Source organism: Anopheles stephensi, chromosome 3 (assembly GCF_013141755.1).
Source record: "Anopheles stephensi strain Indian chromosome 3, UCI_ANSTEP_V1.0, whole genome shotgun sequence".
NCBI classification, from domain to species: Eukaryota; Metazoa; Arthropoda; class Insecta; order Diptera; family Culicidae; genus Anopheles; species Anopheles stephensi.
This window is the reverse complement of record NC_050203.1, coordinates 31,721,007-31,746,208: the sequence shown is the minus strand read 5'-3', so window position 1 is coordinate 31,746,208 and position 25,202 is coordinate 31,721,007. Positions and strand designations below refer to the sequence as shown.

At 45.7% G+C, this 25,202-nt stretch overlaps 1 protein-coding gene across 4 annotated transcripts; it reads left to right on the top strand.

The window, feature by feature from the left end:
• The first annotated feature begins 1,022 nt into the window (after positions 1-1,022).
• On the top strand, positions 1,023-25,070 carry LOC118509512 (protein spinster). Of its 4 annotated transcripts, none has more exons than XM_036050199.1 (8): positions 1,023-2,164; positions 18,442-18,799; positions 18,871-19,197; positions 19,358-19,619; positions 21,853-21,951; positions 22,024-22,336; positions 22,593-23,036; positions 23,319-25,070. In XM_036050199.1, exons 1-7 carry the CDS (start codon positions 1,792-1,794, stop codon positions 22,730-22,732), a joined length of 1,872 nt encoding a protein of 623 aa, XP_035906092.1. In that variant the 5' UTR covers positions 1,023-1,791; the 3' UTR covers positions 22,733-23,036; positions 23,319-25,070. The 4 variants fall into 4 exon arrangements, with proteins under 4 accessions (XP_035906092.1, XP_035906094.1, XP_035906091.1 ...); XM_036050198.1 differs by lacking the exon at positions 19,358-19,619 and adding an exon at positions 20,019-20,280 and having other exon boundaries at positions 1,025-2,164; XM_036050201.1 differs by lacking the exon at positions 22,593-23,036 and having other exon boundaries at positions 1,024-2,164.
• Positions 25,071-25,202: the final 132 nt, after the last annotated feature.

Below are 25,202 nucleotides of genomic sequence, written 5' to 3'. Positions count from 1 at the left end.
AGGTTTTCTATCGCGATTATCACGATCGATGTCACCTTTGCCGCACAAGAATTGAAGAGATCAGATCAAAGCCTTTAACTGCATACCGTCCATTGTGGTCTTCGACAGCTGTACCAACGTCCCAGGAAATCTGTACCTCTGCCCGGTGTTTCATAAATCGGTCCGATCTTGAAGTCAATGCTCCCAGAATTTCTGAAGAGTTTCGCAGAATTACACAAGTTTTTGGAAACCTTTTATACTCCTTCTTCTTTTTCCTTGGCATTTCAACCTTGAAAGGTCTCGGCCTGCCATTTCTGACTTTCTTTGACTTGATTTTACCCGTAGCAAGGTAGTCAGTCCTGTGTACGGGGAGGCGGTCTGGATGGGATTTGAACTCCAGTCCTGCGGTGTGAAGAACGGCAAATTTATCGGCTCGGCCACCGGACCGACCCAGCCAATTAAAAAATGGATAATGGAAATGAAATGGACATATTCCAGCCAGTAAAAAAATATCCATGTCTCTATCCTCTAAATTGTGAATAAAAACACTCTGGAGTTTTTATTGCGTAGCCCTGTAATGAAGCCAAGCTAGTTGAGGGATTCAAATCGCGAATAACCGTTACAAAAAAGCTCCTTTTACATTGCCCAGCTTTCGAGCAGCTCTACCGGCTGTCAAAATCAGGTGATTTTGAGCATTCGAGCAGTTATGCGTCAAAACTGCAGCTTCGAGCAGGGCACAATGGGATATTGAGTTAGGTTATAATTATTTTTATATATTTTGATCAAATGATTGATATTGTTGCAAACAAAATCTTTCAAAGTGTGAAATTTTATAATATTGAACTCTCAATCAATTTGCCAACGATATACAAAACTATATATGCTTTAAATTTCCTATTTTTGTATACAAAATCATATTTTGACCATATGCTATTCACGCATTCAATGTGCTTAAAGCAAACTCTCAACCTGCGCGTATAAACAACGCAACGCCACGGTTCATCCGGGTTATTCTTCCCATCAAATCGCTCCCGAATCCGGTTAACCGAACCTATACCGATTTCAATTCTCGTGGCAGTAGGACGTGTTCTACATGCTCCGTCCGAAAAAGTTTTCCTTCAAGCCACCGAGCCGGAACATCACGGAGCAGCAGCTACAGAAACGCCAACGCGCGTCTGGCTCCATTAGCCATACTTCTGCAAATCCAAAATATAAAAGTTTCCCCATTCGCAAACGCAGTAGTGCAAACGAAAACTCATTGTACCATTGTGTAACGCGATTAAAGTGTGCAGCGAAAAGCCTGGTGCGGCCTGGTTTTTCGCAAAGTGTTTGTGTGTTTACATACGTGTGTTGGTTGAGTAAAAATAACCTACGAAGTGTAGAATCTTGCAAGATCCCGTTTGTCCACTGATATCGTGCAACCGACCGACGGCAGGGTTGGAAAAGGCACCCAACAAAAGGTGGCCAAAGAATTTCGATTTCCCGGCTTTCCTCACCCATCCTTTTCCACGGTGTTTTATTCGTACGCGTTGCTAAATTTGCGCGCCTATGTGTGCGTGTGCTCAGTAGTGTGTTGTTTACATTGTGACGCGTAGTTAAGAAGAAAGTGCCGACGCTGCCGACGCGTGTTGGATAAAGAGAAAGAGAGTGTAACAAAAAGGAATTTGTAACAATATCGTACGATCCGGACGGGCTCTGGTGCCACATAATCACTTTCGCGTCGCATCGACGACGTGTCCCCCGGGTGTTTGAGCGAAGCCGTCTCCGGGTCGAAAAGAGGCGAATTTTAGGTTGCAGAGTGGTCACATTCGAATGCCTTCCAGTCAAGGATACAGTAAAGTAGCGTCGGAACCTCCGATCGATCCAGTGGACGGGACAGTCAGTATGCCGGCCGGAGGAGGGAACCCGGGAAGCGGGTCGAGCACCGCCATGACGCCTGCCACCGGTGGTATACAGTCCAACCCGGCGGGGAAAATACCGGCCACCAACTCACAGCAGCGCCTAATGCCCACCGACTCGGACTCGGTGACATCGTCCATGGACGAAGGGTACGGAGGAACGGACACGCGGAACTCGCAAGATGAGGATGCGGCAACGACAGCGATCGGGTCCAATGCGTGGTTTACGGTGATAGTTTTATGTTTCGTCAACCTCATCAACTACATGGATCGGTTCACGATTGCGGGTAAGTGGCAAACGAAGCTGGTCGAGCTTCCACCATATTACAGAGTGTCTCACGTTCCGTTCTTATTTGCATATACTCACACACATACAAGCTTGGTGTGTACGTGTATCATGGTGGTACATCCGGCCCGTTTTTCGGTGACTCACAGCTATTGTGGATGAGCAGCAACAGGTGGCCAGTGGAAGAGAAGAGAAACTGGATGCGTGCGCCAATGCATTACAATGGCTTTTGCGTTTGTAATTTGTTCCGTACTTGAAATGCATCCCGACTTGCTACTTGCGGGACGAAGACGTCTCTTTGCGTTGAACGGCGAGAGCCAGAATTGTGGCTTGCATTGACACGTCACGACGCTCGGTGGGAGTCGTGTGCATAAATGAATGCATAATCCCTGCATATTGTATGTGCACAAGTAATGATTTCCAAATTTTCCTTCTGCACGCCCTCGTTAAGACGTCAGTCGTTCTGCACGTAGGAGACGCGCTCCCTGGTGATAACTTTGCAATGCTATATTCTTCCAATGCTATCTTCTGCCAAGAGAAGGGCAAGCAATCAGGGTTTCATTTGTGACATCCGAGAGGGGAACCAAATCAAAGAATCGATATTGTGAACTTCCCCGCTGCCTTATCTTCAACGCACGGTATTGAACCGATGACATTGTTCACCAAAAAAAAAAATCTTGTCCAAAGAATTGCCTGTGGTGTGCACCCTCTTCCATATCGGTTATCATCATCTGCAGCGTGGCGATAAGTTTTGTCAGTCACGCTAAATTACCCAACTACCCACCAGTACAATCTGTTTGCCTTCTTTCGAATCTGATGATCTCATACAGCTTGCACTCCTTTAGTTGTGCATTCATTTTGGGAAACATCCAGCTCGTAAGCTAACTCATTTTTTCCAATTAATACCATTCGCCAAGAAGCCCTTTAAGCTCCCTCCCGAAGCAATATCTCAACTTAATTCCTTCTCCGTCCCACGACCCACGTTAATTCCATCCCGAATGCATCCAACCGGACAGGCAGGCCCGATCCGATTGGTTCATGTGTTTGTGTGTGGCTGTTTTTTAGAAAGAAAAACCACATGTAATGAATTTTATTTTCCGCTTTTACCCCCTCGTACTTTGCTGCCACAATTTATTATCCTCGCTGCGTGTCATAAGTCTTCACGCCGTACATTGCATTTTTGGAGGGATCTTTTTCGCTGGCCAAAATCCCTCCGATTACACCACGCGTTAGAGTTGAAGGGAAGGGACAGCCCAGCAAGGGGCAAAACCCGAACCTATCACTAAACAAATAACGTGCCTGATTATATGGTGTTATAATAAATGGGTGCTTTATCTTCCACCGGGAACAGCAGCAGCAGCAGCAGCAGTAGGATGCGTGGTTAAAATTGTAATCGAACGATTTGTACTCTGTCTCCTTACCCTCGTTGCTATAAATTCGTTACAAAACCATGCAAACGGGAGGGTTCTTTTTTTTTTAATTGTGTTTGGAAAATGTTTTCGTAAACGCAATAAATTGATGCACAAACACGCACTAGGGTGCGACAAATTTATTGGCATATTGGGGTGCGTGCTTGCAATGTTCCACGATCGTCCGAACAGCGTCGATTGTAGGAATAATGACTTGCATGATGCTGTTTGTCGATCGCGGGCTTCATTCGAATACCCCTGTCTAACGTCTTATCAAACGTCATTAACGGTTAGGGTGCCAGGCAGCAAGAGGGGTACTCCTGGAACTCAAATTCCCATTTGTCAGTCATAATTTGGTACAGCCATCGTTCCGAGAGGCGTCCCGTTTTGATTGCGGTTGATTGAGCGCTATGCTGCCCGGTTAACGGTCACGGCACCCATACGCCCATGGTGCGGTGCGCCTTTTACCCATATGGTTTTATAAGTGCATTTATTGCGTTATTGTAGTAAAGGTGTTTTTCCTTCCCTTAAGCGTAGAGTGCACTTGACCGCGGAAACGGTAAATAGTTTTGTTTGTTTTCGGACCGCTCGGTGAGAAGGACCTCATTAGGGACAGTTAGGAAAGCGTTCCTTAATAGCTGGACGCATATGATTCGCGATAGATCTTTAGATCATATTTTATAATTCTATATATTTTATCTCAACTTGCTTCCTCATTTAACTAGCTTCCAGTACGGTTGGGCCGCGCATTACTTCTAGGGCCGTCAGCACATTCTAATTGGATTCGCTTTCATTCACTTTCTTTCTCAAGTGCTAGAGAACCCTTGAGGCTTACTTCACTTTCTCCTGTTGAGAGCATCGGCCCCAGAAGCGCAAATTAATTAGTAGCAGTGCAGGATAGCTACTTCAGATGTTGCTAGCCCATGAGTCAAATAGTAGCTAGAGCCATGCAGCTTACTTTCAGCAAACTAGAACTGCAATTACTAAATCCATGAGCCATGAGAGTCAATCCTGCAAGAGCCATGGTACTCTGTACAAATGCATATAAAAATGGTTTATAGGCGTGAATCATCTGGAGGAAAGATTAAGCGGATAAACAAGGAGGAAGGTTATACCGCGAACGTATTCGCACTCTCCAAGTACATGTCCCACCGCGGATCCGGAGGCGTATGTTTTTTGACTGTGTTGGCGTCGTGCGACGATGACGCGATTGCATGTCCAATTAAGAAAGTTGTCTCCAGTGTACACACAATCGCGGCATTCGCTTTCGGCCGGTGTAACGATGTCGTCGTCTTGAGCGCAGGGACTCAGAGGCATACACCGGCTCAGTTGCATTGTTGTTTCTCCCCGCTACCAGCTTGATCGTGATTAGTTCCGGAAAAGCGGATAAGAGATGGAAAAGTCACATTTCATTACTTATCCCAGCGAATGGCCTTGAGCATATTTGCTTGAGGGAAAAGGTGCATGTTCGTCATGTTTTGCATTCCAGTCCCAAGATTCCTGAATCGCCAGGTCCCAGCGGGATTCTCAACGGACATACCATTTACCTTATTAAACTATTCCTCAAGTAACGTTCCAACTGCGAGGGACAAAATACCTGTATTTGAGGGAACTAAAAGTAAACTCTTCGCAAAGCAGCAAGTCGAATACTAATCGGTTGCTTAAAATTGTTGTGAAAAGTAAAAGCAATTTCACTTAGCTCCGCTAAAGTCCGCTAAACTCTAGTTCCGGTGGTGCTTATATCGTCAAAGTCAATTTCTACTCTCCCCGTTGTTGGTAGCCGGCCGGGGTGGATATAGAAGCCTAGCTATCCATTATTCGGCTTTATTTTCCGGTTGTTTTATTTTGGAAAATCATCATTACCCCGGTTTTTTTTTGGGGTAGTGTTGGCTCGATTTTGGATCTGGTTGAGTTGGTACGCTGAAGCAATTACGTTGATTCGTGTCCGATCGTCACTTTCTTTTTAGGCGACGCAACTAACTGCCACTGCCGTTGGTTGACGAAGTCAGGAAGGTTCCAAGCGCGCGATCGATACTTTTACTCTTAGACATAGTACAAGGAGTACAAAAATTACGGGAAGAAGAGAGTTCATTCACACGCAGCAGCAGCCGCGTCATTGAGCCTTGGAACAGATATTGGCGAAGTACTAAAAAATGCATAAACTCCTATGGTCTCTGTGGTTTCCTAAGCGGACGAAGATGACGTCTTTTGAATATCTTTCAATGTCACTTTCCACGGCAAAGAAATTGCATGTACCTATCACCAAACGGCTTTAGTGCGTGTGGAGCAGTAGACAACAAGTACACGGTTTGGTTGGTCGTTGGTTAGCGCCCCTCACCTTATGTTACTGCTGAGACGACCGCTTTCGGCAGCGACCTTGTCCGGAATAGACGGTTAAACGGGACGCTTTACTTTGCTTTTATTTACTTTTTTTATAGAAAATTTTTTTGTGGTTGCGTTTGCGCTGCGAGTGTCGACCGCGACACGTTCGCGTATGAGGGCCGATGTAGCGCCAATCTGCACCGCCGCGCGATGAGCTAGGAATAGTAAATTGATTATTTTGTTTTGGGACCTGGCTTTTTTTTTGCAACGGTCCGTGACGTGTCTGTTTCGTTTGCTGTTGTTGCTGGCGTAATGCGGTGAATGGGGTGACGAATATGTTCGCCATTTTTTTAAAAGAAATAAAATGGAAGGGAGTGTGGAATATTTTGGCTACAGAGTTGCGCCACCATTAGACGAAGAGGGAAGAACAAAAAGCTCGAATTAATCCAATCCATCCTGCCTTTTTGCTCTCCGTGAAGGCTCCACACTGTCTCAAGAACTTCTTAGAACATTCGATGTGTGGGGTGCGTTTTCTCAATCTTCTGCTTAACACGCTTAAAAACTCCCCTCTCGGCAAGATGTTCCACTCACGGTTTTACACACGTCGGAGCTATGCTAAAAGCCTTCAGGGATTACCCAAGTCCAGCAAATTCCACACCGGCCATCTTTGTTTCACCATCATCTGCAAAGTCGCAAACCATTTGGGATGTACTTATTTCGCAAAAGCTGCACAAATTGTTAACTATTTTTCACCGTTGCACACGTAAAGTATGTTACGCAAAGAAAAAAGAAAACATATAGACAAAGGTATGGCAAACTGTGGCGCTCACGGCGGTGTATGTAGGCAAAGCAAATAAGGCGCCGTTTTTTATGAGCAATCAGTGCGATTGGCAGAAGAGGAATGTTCGCGAACGCAATCGATGGGAAATGTGTCAATACTAATGGACGAGTCGGTTTTCCGGTCGAAGGTGGGGTTTTTGTTAACGAATGATCGTTGAAGATGAACGTCGGTGTTTGGTCGATAGCCTTTTGATCGTACCAACTTGACATGGAAATTATACTCCTAAATGGGGATAGTTTATTTAGATAAATAACAGTCAATTGTCGTAAAGGGCGGGTAAGGATCACAAAACATCGATTTTCTCAGAGCGATCCTCTTATCTCTGAAATGTGACACGTGGATCTATTTAAATTACGGACATCTTCATCAACTTTCTCTTTTCCCGACCAAAAATTCCCCTTAGAATTATAGCCCTTTGTGGACCTCTTGCAGGACCGCCCATCTAGGAGCATAAACTATATCCTTCCGGGCTGTAAAATAAAGCTTGAAGTGTGGGCAACAGTCTCATCCCACACGGGAAACACGCCACCTTAAATGGTAATAATTTATCCATAACATCAGCTAGTCCCTCTCTCGGTTAGCGATATTACCGGTGTTGTTATCGTGTTTAAAATTCTTCACCCCTCCTCCCCCCGTATCATCCCATCTAGACTTGCCCTTAATTTTATGGTTGTTTTGTTATGTGCCTACCAGTCGGCGATCGGTATCGAGAACCCTCATCTTCTTCTGGCTGCATAAATGCATTTTTTTCAAAAGAGATGGCTCAAACTGACTGATGTTTCGTGGGTTTTACACATTATGCTGCTCCTGCTGGCGTGGGCGAGATGCATCGTGCCCCTGCAGGTTATGGAGGTGAAAGAACCGAAACATAAATTATCTCTAGTTTAAATTAAATTCTTGCCGCCCTTTAAATCCTCCAGACTTGTCGGTGCCCGTGGGTGGCTAGTAGCGGCGATGGCTAATGCATTTTTTCCCGTCTGACGTGCATCATGCTGTGGGCGATTGTCTTCCGGCTTTGCTGCACCCAAATCGTCGATCAATTTAAAATCCGGTTTTTTTGTGTGTGTTGAGAAGCTAATCTTCTTCCTTACCTTTTGGACGATATGGAATCCATCACGATGGTGCGGGTGTTTCCCGTTCAGGTCTATCTCATTACAGCATGTCGTGGCGCATGTCGTCTGTCACTCAAGCGTTGGAGCCCGGGTTTCTTTCGCCCGGCCGGCGCATTTTTGGGCAAGTAATCCCGTGGTGATGTTTGTCAGGTTAATCTTCATCGGAGCAAGCTTAACTCGCTGTGTGTGTGTGGCCCCAAAATTATGTTTAGAATTTGTTGGAGAGCTGTTTGGAACCAACATTCTACCAGTGAAGTGTAAATAATTGTTGTTTGTTTACCGTAAAGAACTCAACTAAATTCTGCTTTTATTACAAATTGTGGTCATTAGTTAGGCGACGCTTTCTTCGTGTATACAACTCCATGCCTTCCTAGGCAATTGGGTTTAAGTTTATGGACTTGAATGCGGTTTTATAAACACAAATAAATATCGATTTGATAAATCAACAATCGAGCTGGGTAAGAAACAATAAAGACCACCACCAAAAACGACACATTTCTCCCGCGAAGCCAGCGAGAAAAGGGCATCGTTAGCATTTTCCCTAGAATAAGCAAATCGATGCTCGACGGGCGATGGCAGGCGACGTCCGCGCAATACATTCCCGCATTTAACATTCCACCGTCGATCGGTAGATGTAAAATGATCGTACAACTCGCGTCGGATGGAATGTTTGACTGACTGTCACATTAGTGGCATACCTTCTTTCTTTTGCTTGCGCCTGCGGAGAGGCTTGTTGCAGTTACGAGATTCCAAGACGACGGTGCACGATGGTGTCATGTTACGTGCGTGACGATCAAGTAGAGAAGTGGATTTCTTCTAATTCTATCGTGATCAGAGCTGAAAAAAGCATTCCCTGCAATGTACGAATAGCAGGGTAATATTTATTCAAATCGACGGGTGGTGATATTTCTGCCCATCCTTGCTCGGTCGATAGGTTTGACGTAGTTGAACAAATGGGAATTATATTTATATCGTTTCAATTGATTGCCGGTGTGTAATGGTGTTCAATTACAGGCATGACATGAGGGCAAGCTATATCTGAGTGTTCGATTCGGTATCCATTAGTCTTATAAAGCAGCAGGATTCGTAACTGATTGCTTTATGACTGTTGATCAACTAAGAAATTGTTTAGGATAGCTCTATCGAATTACCTTCCATGTTCCTTGTTGATGATATGAATCCTATCCAAAGCCCAAGCTCGAGATTTGATTTTATACACTTTTTAAAACTATAAATTGAAGCTAATCAATATCCAACCAGTATCTCAGGATAGGATACAGCACCGGTCGAGCCTTTATTAGATTATTTAGATTATTATAAAAAACTTCATCATGATCACCAGAAATGGCGTTGGTTACATACTGTTACAAGCTGTAGAAGAGAAACGACTTATACGTCATCAAGACAATACTGATCGCTTACAACTCTGATCGAATCAGCAAATGATCGCTTAATCTCTGGAAGAGTCGCTTCTTAGCCTAACGACCGCTTAAAAGGTCATGTCTGCCATTTTTGGCTTACTAGACTTAATGATACCACGTAGTTGGATAGTCAGTCGTCACTCCGGGGGAACGTGCCGGGTTGGGATTTGAACCCTAGGATATGGGGTTTTGCAATGTCCAGGATTCTTTTTGGAGAAACACAACTAATATAAAGGCAACTTTTGGCAGGTGTTTTAATTTGTCAAATAATAAGTGAAATAAGACAGCAATGGCTGTCCAAGACTTAGTGGGCTTTAGTCCAAAAAGAATTGAAATCCGATTACAGTAAAGAAGCAACCCAGTATCAAAGATTAGATATCGATATCGCATGAGATGATAAACCGAATATCGTTTCCAGCAATCCAAAACCCATCATAACATTGTGTGTACTTCCAACTCAGAGCTACTGCTCCGTCATCAAGACAACGTAACGGCATCACTTGCATCACACACGATCATATGATTGGCAAATCATTAAACGGCTGATAAGCCGTAAGCGATCGAGCGAACGAGAGACCTGAGCCCAAAGAGACGTGACTTTGGCCGTCTTTAGACCGTTCCCTGCTCTCTGCTCCTATCATCGACGCAATCATGCGGGGTCCATATCGGACGCGACAACAAACCACCGCAACAAAACGTGTCGCAACGCTCGCGCTCCAAGTTTGTACGGGGATGGCGCATTCTATTACGCGCGCGCGCTCGCCCTCCTTGATACTGGTGAGCAACAATTAACGATAATTATATCATCCATCTGGCGCAACCAAACCCACCCAACTGCCGCAATGAAGCATTTAATAACCAAAAAAAAACAGGAACGTGCAATAAAAGCTCAGCAACTTCAACCCCGCCTGCATGCATGCTTGCATGATGGTGTTGTCCGTACATGAGATGCAGAAGAGTTTTATTTTTACACTCACTGCTCGATCGCCACAGATGCGATTGCACATCGGAGATGCAAATGGTGGGCACGTTCGCGGATAAGTTTGTATTGAAGTTGCTTTCAACAGACACAAGCTCCCCATGCCCGGGGCACACGCCACATTCCCTTTTCGGTTTTGCATCATTTCCGGTGCAAATGTTCTCTTGTTGTCTGTACGGATTAAACGTTCGCCAAGAATGTTGGACTGAGAACGGAGGAGAAGGTCTCCTTGAGGTGTCGAGCAGCACAGTGTGAAAGGAGGGTTACTATTTGAAGGTGTGTCGCTGATTTAGGCTTCCCCAACCTCTCGAGATAACGAGTACGGCAACGCACTTGGAGATAGGCGCGCAATGAAGTACCGTAAGGGGGAGGCCTTACACATACTGCTACTACGCCATCAAACATCGTACGATATGTGACGCAGACGCGGAACCAATCGGAAGTCACTCGATTGCCACGATGTCGCGCCAGGCGGGTACTCCCACCAGCGACAACCTCTTGGCACAAGCGAAACACTAATGAAGGCACAGTGACGCTGTGTTTTGCTGTATTTTGTTGGGGGCTGGGGTCTGTATTGTTTTTTAATGCTTCCGGCGGCCGGCGTCCGACACATTGCTTTTCGTGACTTCCCGCAATGTTTCTTATGGACCCCGTTGGACATTGGTGGTGGGTGGATTCCCCTGAAGGTTCTGCCAGTGATCATGGGGCGATGGAAAAGCTTGAAGCAGCACTTAGATGGATGCAAATAGTGTGTGCTATTTTTGTACGGGGTAAAATTTGGACTGCGATTTGGGAAACGTTTTCCCGCACCACACGCGATCACGTGGATTTGATAATTTTATTTTATTCATATGACTGGGGAAATATGAAAATTGTGGATATGTTTTCGAGTGAATATTTACCAAAAATTGTGAGTTTAAATATTTAAAATAATTTCAAATTTTCGGTTAATTTACCGTTTTATGTTTCTGTTTGTGAGTGGTGGAGTCGGCGACGGCGCCGGTCTTCATACGGAAGGACTGGGGTTCAAATCCCATCTTTGTCGTTCCCCCATAGTGAGGACTGATTATCCAACTACCTGGTATCATTACGTTTAGTAAGCCAGGAATGTCAGACATCACCTAAGAGGTCGTTGTTGTGGGATATGTGGTTGAGTCAATATTTACCAAAAACCTAGAATGTATGAATTTAAATATTTTAAGTAATTTCGAATTTTCGGTTAAATAACCGTTTTATATTAATCTTGTTTCTGTTTGTTTGAATTGATTTACTTACTTAAGAATAGTTTTTTAATTATTTATTTGGACATTATACTTCTTCTCATATGGCTCTACAACCGCTAGAGGGCATGGCCTGTCATTTCTAGCTTCCTTGATTTAATTTTCTGTTGCTGAATATTGCGTACAGACGATATTATCTCCAATAGTTACGATTTTGTTGTTTATATTAAATTTCTATTTTATTCTTTTCTATAATTAAATTTGCTAAAACTTATCTAACTTCCCGTGTCATACGAACAGAATCGCAAATCGTTAAAATGCTTTTTAATATCAACACCACCACCCTAATCAAAACGGTTTGTTATTAAATCTTGTACTCCCTTGCTCCCCTATCGACCGACCATCCCGTCTATCATCGACCAGGGCTCACGTGTTCCACGCTGTTTGTCTGTGATGGCAAGGGCCGGTTCCCCAGTCACGCCTGCGTACGTCCATCGAGACCGGCTCGGCAATTTTGTGTAGCATCGTACGATGTTTACAAAAAAGCACCCTGAATCACGCGATGATTCCAATGGCTAGAATAGAATATGATACGATTCGGTTGATGAGTAATGCACCAGATGAACCCATCGTCCGGAGCCCGGAACTTCGGGGGGGATCCATTCATACATTCAGTACTAGCCAGCGCAGGATGCCTGTTGCTTCAAGGATGTTAAACACTGGTCCACATTTTGACTTCAACGCAACAGTTCTTATCAGGCCAGAGGCTAATGAAACCTCGTTGTATAAATAAAGCAAGACGAAGGTTGCGCGTAGAGCACTGATTAGACGTTAACAGCGCATTAGTTTCACATTCAATCACGTATCTCTGAGGGGGAATCGCTAAAACACTGCGCTAGACTGTTCGCGCCTTAGTTCGCAACATTTTCGTGCAGCGGGAACTCGGTTTACGTCTCGGCATCCCGTGGCAACTATTTTTAAACGTCTCTTTTTAAATTTGTCTCCCCTCCTCTGCTGCAAGCTGTGCGCGAGCAAATGCGAAAAAGATGCAAAATTCCGTTGCACATATGGTCCGTCCGCCAGCGTTTCCGTTCTTTGGTCCTTCGCCCAGCAGAAAGTGCATTACCCGGCATAAAAGAGGAGTACGATCGCACCGAACAGCCACCACTGATCTGCGCTGATCTTTCGGTGTAGCAGACTCTGTAGGTGCTGACTGAAGCAAGGGCAGAAAAACGCAAGAAATGCTTCTCACCACATTCTTCAAGACTACCGCCGACTATAGACCCCAAAAGTATGTGCCTCACATACACACACACACGCATACGCCTTCGCTGGTGTTTGTGTGCTGCGGTTTTCTGCACGAACTGTCTTAAGACGATAAGAGAGGAGCCGCCGGTCTCTTTGGCAGTGGTGTGTTGCTCCAAGACGCATCGGCAAACATTACGCGTGGAGCAATCGGCGATACAGACACGCATACACACTTACGCACATAGCATAAAAAAATACGGTGGCCCCACAAACATACAACAAGCAGCGAGCAAACACAATCCGAAGTGGCGCGATCCGAAATCAACCAATCGGCGTACGATTAATGCCTGGTGGTGTGTGCTTCTCTTCGGTTTGCGATGCCGCCTCCAACATGACGTCACGTTTTGGGGTGGCGATCGGCCGCGCGGCCTTCCCAATGGCGATGGCGGCGGCCTCAATGAGCGTGTGTGTGTGTGTGTGCGTCCGTTATTTAGAGTTGCTATTATTATCTTCGACCGTGTTTAAATTGTTTTGCTGTTGAATGTTTTTGTTTGAAGCAGAGCAGTTTGGGGCAGTTTCTTGCAGGGGTAACAATTTTTCCAAGTCCAACTTTTGTTTTTGTTGCGAAAATGCTTTTCTTCTCTCACGCTTTTCTGTTTTGGTGGATTATGGGTCTTGCAGAGGAATAAAAACCCCACTCGGGAACACGTTCAACGAGGGGTGCCGCGTTGATGGTGTTGGTGAAGGCGCCAGTCCGACACCACGCCGGTATGTGTCATCCATTTCCACCAGGGTAAACACGTTTCACGTGCTGACGCGTCATCATTGCCACAGCAGTGGCGGCGAGTTCAGTAAGTCTGTTGGGTGCTCGTACATGCTCGCTTGTGGATACATTTGCAAGCCACAACAGTACGAAGGGACGAGCTTAGGAGACATAAGGCTCTGATAAGAAGACGAGGAGCTGTGCTTTCCCTCTGTGTGTGGGATTGGATGTCCAACCGGTTCGGGTCGGTTTTGAATTTGGTGTGTTAATTGTTTTTAGAGAACTTTATCATCATGCGGCAGTTATTGCATCAGATTAAGGGATTAAAATGTTGTGTGAGGTTAGTTGAGTAGGATGGAGTGTTTGTTTGGATTTTTGGGCAGGTTGATGTCGGGGATTGTCCTGATGTTAGTATTGGATATTGGAATGTGCTGATCAGTCCAGCTCAAATAAGGGCATAAGATATAACTTTTTATCTTGAAATAACAGGACCAGATGTTGAATCCAGTCCGGACTCAAGATCCAGCAATCAAGGCTCACATCAAGACAGGGCTCTCTCCCTCTCTATAGAGCCACACAAGAAGAATAATTTCACAACCCTTATTCAAATTAACGCCATTTTCTTCTACCAAACCTAATTCTTCTCTCATCAAGAATAATTGTTTCCCCTAATACGTTCCTCATTTATTAATTGCCTAAAAACCATCCAATTCCATCGCGCAACGATCGTCACACACCACAGAAATTCCACACGTTACGTACCCATCCCATACCCCCACAGTTGGCGAGAAATGCGGTCAATTTAGCGAGTCGAAACGAGGCGAAAGCAGAAGTTATGTCAAATTTATGCTCGATCCACCCCGAGCACGATGTGGGTCGCGCTCCTGCTTGCTGGCATTTAATTTCAGCTCGCTTTTGGTGAAATATGTGTGGCAGGCTAATAATAAAATGATCTCTAGTCAACCTGCCAAGCTTTCCCTCGGCAGACAAGACCGGTGGCACTTTTACTCTGTACCACATTTCGCACGACGACTGCTAATGTGCTGTGGAAGTTATGTAAGGCGAGATCTATACCCGTGATCGTCTGTTGTTCGGTTAGGGTCAGAGTGGAAAATGTTGCGAAGGAAAACACCTTTCACTTGCTTTGCTGCTAGCAAACGTTGTTGCACTTCTTTTCACAGCTATTGTGATCATTAATTAGCCTCTGCCCGATAGTTGACGTTCGTGCGCTTTAAATGACATTCCTCCCAAGGTAAGATAAGATTGTTGGCCTCTGTGAGACACTCAGCTTGGATGCATGCCCTATCTTTGGAGTGCGCGGCTATGAAGTCTTATAAGGTGTTTCCTAACAGCGCTCTAGCGAGAAGATTATGAAAGCAAACAAGCTGCAGAGTGCAGGCCCCACCGTGTGGCGTAACTGAGTCACGGTCGTCGGGGTGTGTCTTTCGTTTCATTGAGTCTTGACACATCTTGCGGGAGATCCACGCTTCCTAAAACACACACTCGTTTGATTCACGAGGCAAGTGCTTAAGACGATGCGCCCTTTTATGTGAAGATATCGCTCATCGAGTACGCGGAAGAAGCGAGTAAATCATTTTATTAACACGTCCAGCTGTAAAACATATGAATGGGACACGATCCACCGTTTTTTTCCTTCAAGGGTTTCAGTTTCATGGGGATGGTGACAAGTGTGACCCGATATTGGGAGTTTCCCTATCCCAAAGGCGGCCTGATGTCATAGGAGCATAACAGTAAAAATGGTCGAAAGTCTTCTTAACACCACCCGGTTAATATGGATATCATGCACCGCTAGTCTCTGGTGGTAAAGATCATCCGACCCTGCCAGGGACGGAAAAACCTTCGGAGGTTTGTATTCGATCAATCATCACTAACGAGCGAACGAACCAGTGTCTTCCGGAAGGGATGCTCCGATCTTGGGTGATGGATTTCAACTGCAATTAACGCCTCCTTCTGCTTCGTTTCGACCCGATGCATATATGCCCCCCTCAGCAGTGGTGTTTGAGTTCCCGTTCGGTCGAACCCTTAACACAGAAGCAAGGAGTTCTTCTCCCGCTTGTAGTTATATTTAAAGTGTGCGTGATATGGAACACGCTGATGTAATAATGGTTTCTTCGCTGGTGGGCGTTTTTGAGAGTTAAAGCGAAATGCATCTTTATTATCCACTCCAATCTTTCGGGTGTTCCACCATCAACCGGCAAGCTATAGCGAGTCCTTCATGTCATATTTTTATCGCTTTCGAACCTGACGTGTCTTACGAGCGAGAGCCCTTCACGGTCAATAAATCGAAAGCCGGTTGATGTTTGCTTGGGAGGGACAACTTGGGGCGAGAGAACAAGGCAAATGTTTGGCTTTCCAACAGTGTGGTCCTCCTTCTAGTGTCGATCGATATTGGATGCATTTGTTTAGATTGGTCTAGAGTGCATCTTTCACCGTGATAGAAACCAGCCCTTGAACCCCTTTACCGCGGTTACTGAGGTTCTTTAGGGTTCCGAACCTGTTTACTCGACGTACCGTCACGCTTCATCCAAATAAAGTCAAATTAACCGTATCGAACTTCTGCTCCCCCGGGATGCCTACAGTTGTTTTACAACCAATGTGTACACCGCAACCCCGGTTCTCTGCTTGGCGAGGGCGAATGCACTTTTCCCCCTTTTTTAAGGCCATTTTCTTGGTTATGCTCTATGGAAACGCATTTCTTTCCGCTTCGTGGTGGTGGCGCACATGTGTGTTCCTCCTCGATCACGCGATCTTTACTGCACGGTACCTCAAACGATGCTCAGTTTGTTTTCTGCGTCGTATAAAAGATTTTACTTGATGCAAGCAAAGCAGCAAGTATTGTCTCAAGGTCTTCTTCCCGTATCGTATGATCGTCCAACTGCATTGGTGTGCACTTTGGCGGACGTTTTGTTTATGCTCAATGCGTTGGAATTAATTAAACGGACTGACTCAAACCCACCCATCCCACAGCTGAGCATCACCCGTCTGGCAACTGGCATTGAACCAAAACGATCCGCCGCTAACCACGTCAATAGTCACACACAGTTAAATTTTAGACCATCTGCGATGTGATCATCACAAAACAACATTGACCTGCCGAAAGACAGATCGTTCAATCAATCAGGACCCACCTCGGGAACGATGATCTTCAATAAAATACAAGGTCAACATTTCCAATTTATAGCTCGTTCGCTTCCATTTCCACAATTTCCCTTTCGAACGATGGGGGGATGGGAATGTTGGCGAATTCGATTCGCGGCATGATTCAATTTAATGACACTATATAGATTGACTTTTGCTCTAACCTTTTTGCTCGGCCTCGGCACACAATATCCAATTTGCCAATTATCGCCAAATGGCGTGCGAGACTTGGCGCTGTGTAGTGTCCGCCCTTTCGCACGGAGAAATTGATGGAGACGAATCTTCCCATCACGTGACATGGTTCTGTGAGGTGAATTGGTGGATCAATTAAGTTTAAAGACAAATTGATGCTTTAAAAGAATTGTCCGCCGTGTCGCCACCCATATCTCGCAGCCAAACGGAAGGGAGCACCTTCCGTTTGATTGCGTGTTTGATCTATGGCATCGCTGTTTGCTCCTTCCATTAGCGTGACGGTGCAGGAAGATAACAGTCGCGGAGACAATTTGTTCCCACGTGACTGTTCGGTTGATCAGTGCTGAGATTCTTTTCCATATCGAGCTTGAACGATATTGAAGTAGTTTTATGTTCAACTACTTGGAACTGATGTTGCACAATTCGCCTTAAATCCAGTAGGTTTTAGTAAAAAAATCATTGTCTCATCGACCGTCATCATGACACTTGTGATGTGCTCTATCGCCGTTGAACCGTGGTCTTCACCCAACGATGATGCAACCGTGGCCATGTCACTGGGGGGAGGGCAGTTCATTTTTTGGCTGCGCTTCGCGAAAGTACGGAAATAAAAATAAACTATTTTCGAACGCCAGTACTGTGCCTGCCTGCTCTCCCTGCATTCCCGACGTAACGGAGCACTCCCTTCAACAAAGTGTCAGCGATCAGAGGCACTTGCTTGTAGTCCTTGTCGCGGGTTCAAAGTCGTCGCGCGTGATCTGATCATCCGATCGTGTGTGTTATACTTGGCTCTGTTCGAAAAAAAGCGACATCAGCGTAATGAGTGCTGCTCCTAATCGCTCGATCGCTTCAAGTTCCGGCTTTGGGAACAAATAGCCTGAAAAAAGATGGGGTTTGACCCGTCACGATTACTTGAGGAAAATTGGTAACATGCTCCAAATTCTGAGGTTAATTCGTTGCTGCTAGTAAAAGCAGCGCCAGCCGTGGAATTCATTATTAGCGCCAACGATGAGGTGATGGTCATTGACGATGCACAACACCCCCCTTCACACTGGACGATGCATTCGATCGGTGAAAGGCTGCGTACTGGAGGAGTGTCGGAGTTGAATGCACCGAATATGTTTAAAGCCTGATTAACCCTAGTGACACTTACTCGCCTTGGCCAATTCGTTGGATTGAGTTTAAATTATTTTTCTCCAACTTTATTTAGTGCACACAATTTTTGAGTGATTTGTTTCCCCAGTTGTCTCTTAAGTTGTCTCCCAAAATAGGTGTTTACTTCGGCGACCAAGTGCGTCAGCGGAAGTAGTGCGCCGAACGCCGCTGCTACCCCCGGTTTTATAGACGATTCGTTCCATTTCACCTTGTCTGTTCCTTTTCTGGGAAACGCTGACGTACACCGCAAGTCGCATGACGATCATGTAGACGAGCCTACAGAGAACGATTCCATTAACGTCTCACTGTAGCGTCAATTAGATATGGAGCTTCGTTTTTTTTTTCTTATATCGTTACTTCACACAAACACTCTAATAATGATGATGCTTCTTCTCCCCGCACCAGTACAGTTGATGAGCTTGATTGTAATGCTCTTCTTTTTTGCTCTCCTCTTGCACAGGTGTGTTAACGGAGATACAGGACACCTTCCAGATCGGTGACGATGAGGGTGGCCTCCTGCAGACGGCGTTCGTACTATCCTACATGCTGTTTGCACCGCTGTTCGGCTACCTGGGCGATCGGTACTCGCGGAAGTGGATAATGGTACTCGGCGTAACGCTCTGGAGCACGACCACCCTGGCCGGATCGTACATGAAAACGTTCGGCTGGTTCATCACGTTCCGGGCGCTGGTCGGTGTTGGCGAGGCGTCCTACAGTACGATCGCACCCACCATCATCTCCGACCTGTTTGTGGGCGAAATGCGGTCCAAGATGTTGGCGCTGTTCTACTTCGCCATCCCGGTTGGATCTGGCTGCGGGTATGAAGGGATACACACTGCGGGAAGATTATGAGACGAGCCTAACCTTTCCTTCCTTCCTGTGGCTACAGGTACATCGTTGGTGCGAAAATGGCAAGCATTATGGAGTCGTGGCAGTGGTCGCTTCGTGTGACACCCGTGCTCGGTGCGATCGCCGTTGCCCTCATCATTATGCTGCGCGATCCGGAGCGGGGCCAGAGCGAGGGTACCAACCACATCCAGGCCACCTCGTACAAGACGGATGTGGCCGCGATCGTACGCAATCCTTCGTTCATGCTGTCGACGTTAGGCTTTACCTGTGTAGCGTTCGTGACCGGTGCGCTCGCATGGTGGGGACCGAAATTCATCCACCTGGGTCTCATCTCCCAACCGGGCAACGAACATATAACACTGAACGAGTAAGTAGCAAACCCTTCTTTGAAGGGTCGGAGTGTGTTTTTCGGTTTATTCTCTTTTTAGCCTCTATGCTCATCGAAAGGAGACCTTACGCCTTCGGTTTTAGCCTTGCCAACACAAATAACCAACATTCTTCCTCCTTCCCAATTATTCTTCCGGAAGTGTATCGTCCCGGTTTGGAGTAGTAGCGATGTTGGCCGGTTTGATTGGCGTTCCGCTCGGCACCGTCCTGTCGAATCGTTTGCGACCACTGTACCCGAACGCTGATCCGCTGATCTGTGCTTCGGGTTTAATCACCAGCTCACCTTTCATCTACATTGCACTGGTGGTGGTGAAGTATAGCAGTGCCTGGTGCTTTACGCTGGTGTTCATCGCCGAAGTGGCGCTCAACATGTCCTGGCCGATTGTGGCCGACATGCTGCTGGTAAGGAACGAAGAGCGGATAACACGGATCGATGATGGATGGATAAGAGAAGAACCTTGGCTGGTGAAATGCTCGCGACGATAACGAAGGCGGAATGGTTGTTGGGAAGATGCTCTTTCTATTCATACAAATGCTAATTTCTTAAAAATTTTACTTTCAATTCAATTTCCAGACGTTTTTCAAAATTAATCAAATTTTTCACTTTTCTTTTCGTTTTCTTTTCGGACCTCCTCATGTACCATGTCATTTGCGATTGTTGTTTTGCGAATCTGTTTTGCCTAATGTCATAACGTGATCTTCGTCCTCCCGGTCGAACCGCGCCGTACCTGCCGTGCCCGTGACAATCTATGCTCCTGTGCGAACAAAACAAAAAAAAACCCTAAACAAAAACCAACCCAGAGTATCGTTCATTTTCGGCGCCATTACAATGACGACCGGTATCATCGGTGTGCCGCTCGGATCGTACCTGTCCACCCGCCTGAACGTGAAGTTCCTCAAGGCCGATCCGTACATCTGTGCGGCCGGTTTGCTACTGAGCGCGCCCCTGCTGTTCGGTGCGATGTACTTGGTGCGGGTAAACATTTACGCGACGTACGCACTTATCTTTTTCGGCGAACTTGCCCTGAATCTCAATTGGGCGATCGTGGCGGACATTCTGCTGGTAAGAGAATACTATCACCATACATCTCTCTCTCTCTACGTTTTACTGTACACTGTTGGTCACTTTGTTTTGTTTTTTTTTCTTTGGCTGCTATACATCTGTTGTCGCTCTTGCTCAGCTACTAATACTGTCTCTGTCCGTCTGCACACTACAAACCAACTACTACTACTACCTCCTGACTGACACGCGTCCTCGTTCGTTGCTTTTGTATGTGTTCGATTTCGGACGTCCTTTCGGGTTTGTGCTACCAGACCCCACTCGCACGCACTCACTCACGCACAATACTTTCGCTTCCCCCTTTTTTCCAGTATTTTAGTAGCACACTAATCAGTCACTGATCGGTGTTTGGTGGTGGTGGTACGTTTGATCGTGTGACATTATACTAATTTTAATAATACATTAATACCCGTGTGGCCGTTATTGCGAGAGGTGTTAGCACAGGCGTCACACCTTGCTATCTCTAATGGAAATGTAACGGGGCAGACAGTCGCCCGTAAAATTAATTACTTCCGGGCCGGGCTTTAACTACCAACCGGCCCAATCGATTTGTAAAGTTGAATTTATTATACCGGGGCCTTTCAGCCTTTAGAATCATATTTCCGGTAGCACCACAAAGCGTGCTGATAATGATTCTGCTTTATTCTAATGGAAAGAACCGCTTTATTGTATTATAACCGATTTTTTCAAACTTTAACTAAATAAAATAAAATTTCTATCCTTTTCTTCTTCTTCTGGTGAAAGTATATGTGTGTGCGTGTGTTGGCTTGTGTGTGGTCTTACAATGTAGATTTTGTTGTGTGTGTGTGATGCTTTTGTGTAACGTTTCAATCATTAAAGCATTTAATTTCTAAATTTATTCAACCTTTTTGTTTTTGAGAGCTTCCAAGTTATCGACGGTCCTAGGCGGACGATGCACAAATGTGATTCTTTTAATGTTTTACTTTAAGTAAAGCTTCCAAGGTGTAAATTGTTTCCGAGACATTTGTTTGCACTCTACTCAACACTACTGCGTGTCCTACTAGTACTGATCCTTCAGGCCACGATCGCCCGTAATGATTCAATAAGAATGATTCAACCCCTTAACCTGCCCTTCGTTATACCCTCCGGGTGCATAGATTGTCACGGGAGAAGGAACGGCGGGTTCCTCCGTACGGATGTTTGCCACGTCTTTGCTTGGGAAAACTTATTTTTCTATCATCAACCAAAACAATCGTTTTGTTTTTGTTTGTCGTTTTGTTTTTAAAACGCAAGACCCGTTGACAGGCAGGTCACGCGTTTAAAAATACCAATCGAAATCCCAAAGCGGTCGACGCGCACCGGCGCGCTGTCTGTTCTGTGCCCTTTTTGCACGCATTCTTCTCCCGAGTGCGTGTGGCGCCATCTGTTGAGTAGTAGTGCAAACAATGCTCTTTCTCTCTCTCGCTTTCCGCACAACCGTCGTTATATCGTGAAGCTCTCACAGCAGTAGATTCTTTCTTTATCCATTATCTTGTTCGGCTTTGTATCGCTTGCTAAGGAATTTAGGATTTGTGGCAGAAAGATAATTTTGAAATCGTCCGCTCTATCTTACAGTACGTTGTGGTGCCAACGAGACGATCGACCGCGGAAGCCTTCCAAATTCTTATCTCACATGCGTTCGGTGATGCCGGCAGTCCTTACTTCGTCGGTGTGGTAAGTATTCGTTGCAGGTTTGGGTAAAATCACTGCAGAACATTAATACATTGAATCCCCAATCACACGCAGATTTCCGAAGCAATCAAGCGAGCTATTCGCGCAAGTGCGGACGCACTATCATCGAAAACGTTCCTCACCATTGCGACCACACAATCGATCGCCGTACTATCGCAGCTGGCCGAAAATAGTACCGTCGCTGCGGTGGATGATAGTCCACTTGCCGCAGCGGTCACCGAAGATGATCCACCGCTGGTCAAGTTCCGTGCGTTGCAGTACGCACTGTTCTCGACCTGCTTCGTGGAAGTGCTTGGCGGAGTGTTCTTCCTCCTCACGTCGATCTTCATCGATCGGGATAGGGCACGGGTGCAGGCAGCGATACTAGGTAAGAGGACGCCAGATCTCAAGCTCCACAATCATCTGTTCACTCCACAGTAAAGATTTGCCATATACTACCGTTGCGCGCGCCACACACACACACACATTGTGCTTATTTGCTTCTCGCATCGCTTGGTTGCTATTCTCACTTCCGTATTACTCTTTTTTCGATCTTTTCTTCTTCAAATCTTGCTTGTGGCTTTGTCGTCCTGGTGGGGGAACCGGGGAATGTATCATTGTTCTTATCCGCGTCCTGTGGGCAGGCTGTCAGCTAGAGCTAAGCGAGAGCTCCGCATCGGACGGTAATGGTACGGACGATGGTCAACGGTCGCCCGTCGTCGTCGTTGGTCCCGGTACGAGCGGCGGCGCCTCCAATGCCTTCTCGCCCGTCGCGGCGCTCTAACGGCGACAGCAAACGAGTGAGGTTATCTAATTGGTGGTGTCCTTCGGTTCGTAACGTCCGCTCCACAATGTCCGGTCTTCCCGTTCCCCGCGTCCCTTTCTTGTCCCGTGAAACTTATCTGTGATCCGTCGGCCATTTGTTGTGTGTCGTCCGTTCCCACCGAAATCCGGCCCAGCCCTGCAGCAGCGAGTAGCGTTACGAATCGAAGACGAATTGGTGGAAGCTGATGCCGAACACGTTCACACCAAGCACACGCACATATTAGAAAGCGTCCGGTAGAAAAGCAGCTCCTTGCTGCTTCTAGGTCAGTTCTGCTCGTTTCATTACCCAAATCTGTTGTGCTGTTCGTTGAGTTACTTTGTACGGTAGTTGTAGCAATTCGTGTCCTCCTTCATCAATTTTTATTTAAATTCTTTAGACCTTGTTCTTCACTAGAGCTGTGTGTGTGAGTGTCTGTTACTATGCTTTGCGTTGCTGTTTAGTTTCATTTGGATGTGCCCGTAGTGTGGATTAGAACAATTGCTGTCTGCAACCCGTTCCCTTTCGCTAATGGCTAATAACGCCTCTCTCTTTGCATATTCCACAGGTGATGAATCAAATAATGCGTCAGCACAGCAACTAGGAGGATCCGTATCGGACATGGAATCGTTACAACCACGCACACGGCAATAATCACGGCAAAGCTTATGATTTCTTCCCCGTCGATGATGGGGAAGGGTTGCATTTCGACAGAGTACGGTCGTGGAGGCCGTACTGTAGCGGCAGATCGCTCTACCACCGGGTATCGGAATTCCTCAAAGATACCTCGGTTCCTAGCGTTTCCCGGGTGTCGTCAAGCAGCGAGCAACGGCAAACTCAAAACAGAACTGAACTCCAACCGACATCCCGACGGGAGTGTCCAACCAACTGCTGGCGCAGGAATGTCGGCTCGATAAGTATGTCAATACCGTATATATATACAGCCTAGAGATATATATATAAATGATAAGTTATAAAGCAACACACGACGTAATGATGGTTTGTTCGTGTTCGGAACCATTGCCCCCACTCACTCACCAAGGGGGCGGTTCATCGCATCATCACATTACATTGAGAGCAGATTAAGAGTTAAGAAGCAAAGCACTTCTTTTTTTTCACGCCGTGCTTTCACGATACTGTGTGGCGAAGGATAGTGCTAAATTCTACCGCAGAATGTAAATAGCTCTCCCAAATTCATCCCAAAAAAAAAACAAGAAGAGCTAAAGTGTCCTGCTCCTGCTACGGCCCACGTGCCGACCCGGTTTAGGCGTGTAAAGCAAATAACTAGGATAATTTAAACAAGCGAACGAATCATCGTATACGTTGCCCAATGGAACCTATTACTGTCTCGAGCGAGAAACACCCCAGAAAGGTGTCTGCTGCGTTATCGATAGGGGATAAATGACGATTAGGTAAAGCGACAGTATGGAAACAAAATTTAGGATAACGAATGGAAGCGGCAGGGTTTTGGCAAAACCGAAAGCAATAGTCTGTGAAAACGAATCCGGGGGGCCATCGGTAATATTGCTGCAAAGTTTTCTAACGGTGCTTGTTTAGCCGATATACATACAAGTAATGAAGGGGAGAAGCGGTCGAAAGGAAATTGTCCGTTTTTGTGGCTGTTGATAGTTATGCATGCGAAAAGGGGAGCAGAAACCAAACGTTTTTCTTGCAAAGCGTTACATTTGACTGAAAATCAGAATAAGGCGTGTAATATGTACGAATCGATAGGGATAGCGGGGGAAACGGGGAACGTCCGGTGGATGTGGTGATATGGCTCCCATTTGTTCTTCATCCTTGTCACTAGTATTTTCCTGTAGGCTCTGCTAGTGGTGAAAGTAATTTATCCTTCCCATTTTTTTCCTTTTCGTTTGAATAGTTAAATCGTGGTGTTTTTTGTTTCTCCGTACACGTAATTTAGGCGTAATGTATTAAAATTTATACAAACACCATAGAGCAACCCAAAATCACAGCAGGGTTAGAGAAAGAGACAGAAAAGGGCGTTAACAATCGCTTCACGGTGATAGCGAAAGTGACTATTGTTAATAATTGGGAAACGGTGTAGAAAGACTATATAAAACGGGACAGTTGAAAGAGATGGTGAGATGCAATTGTTCGTAAAACAATCTGAGAAAAAAACACACACACACCTATTATTTATTATTAGATGCTCTGTTTAGATGCTTGCAGGGGCAAGAACGAGGAAGGAATAGTGTATAGAGATTATTGAAGAAAAGGAAGAAAAGACGACGACCATATGAAATCGTTCAGCAGTGTGGAGTGCGAAAAATGAATGAAATAAAAAAAAACTCAACATGTATTACGTGGTTTTCGGGACGATTTTAAGAGAGAAAAAGATAAATTTACCCTGTTGTTTTTATCTGTTAAGTCGGTTACACTTTTCCTCATTAAAAAGAGAGAATGAACTAAAAACAAATCCGTTCAGCGAACA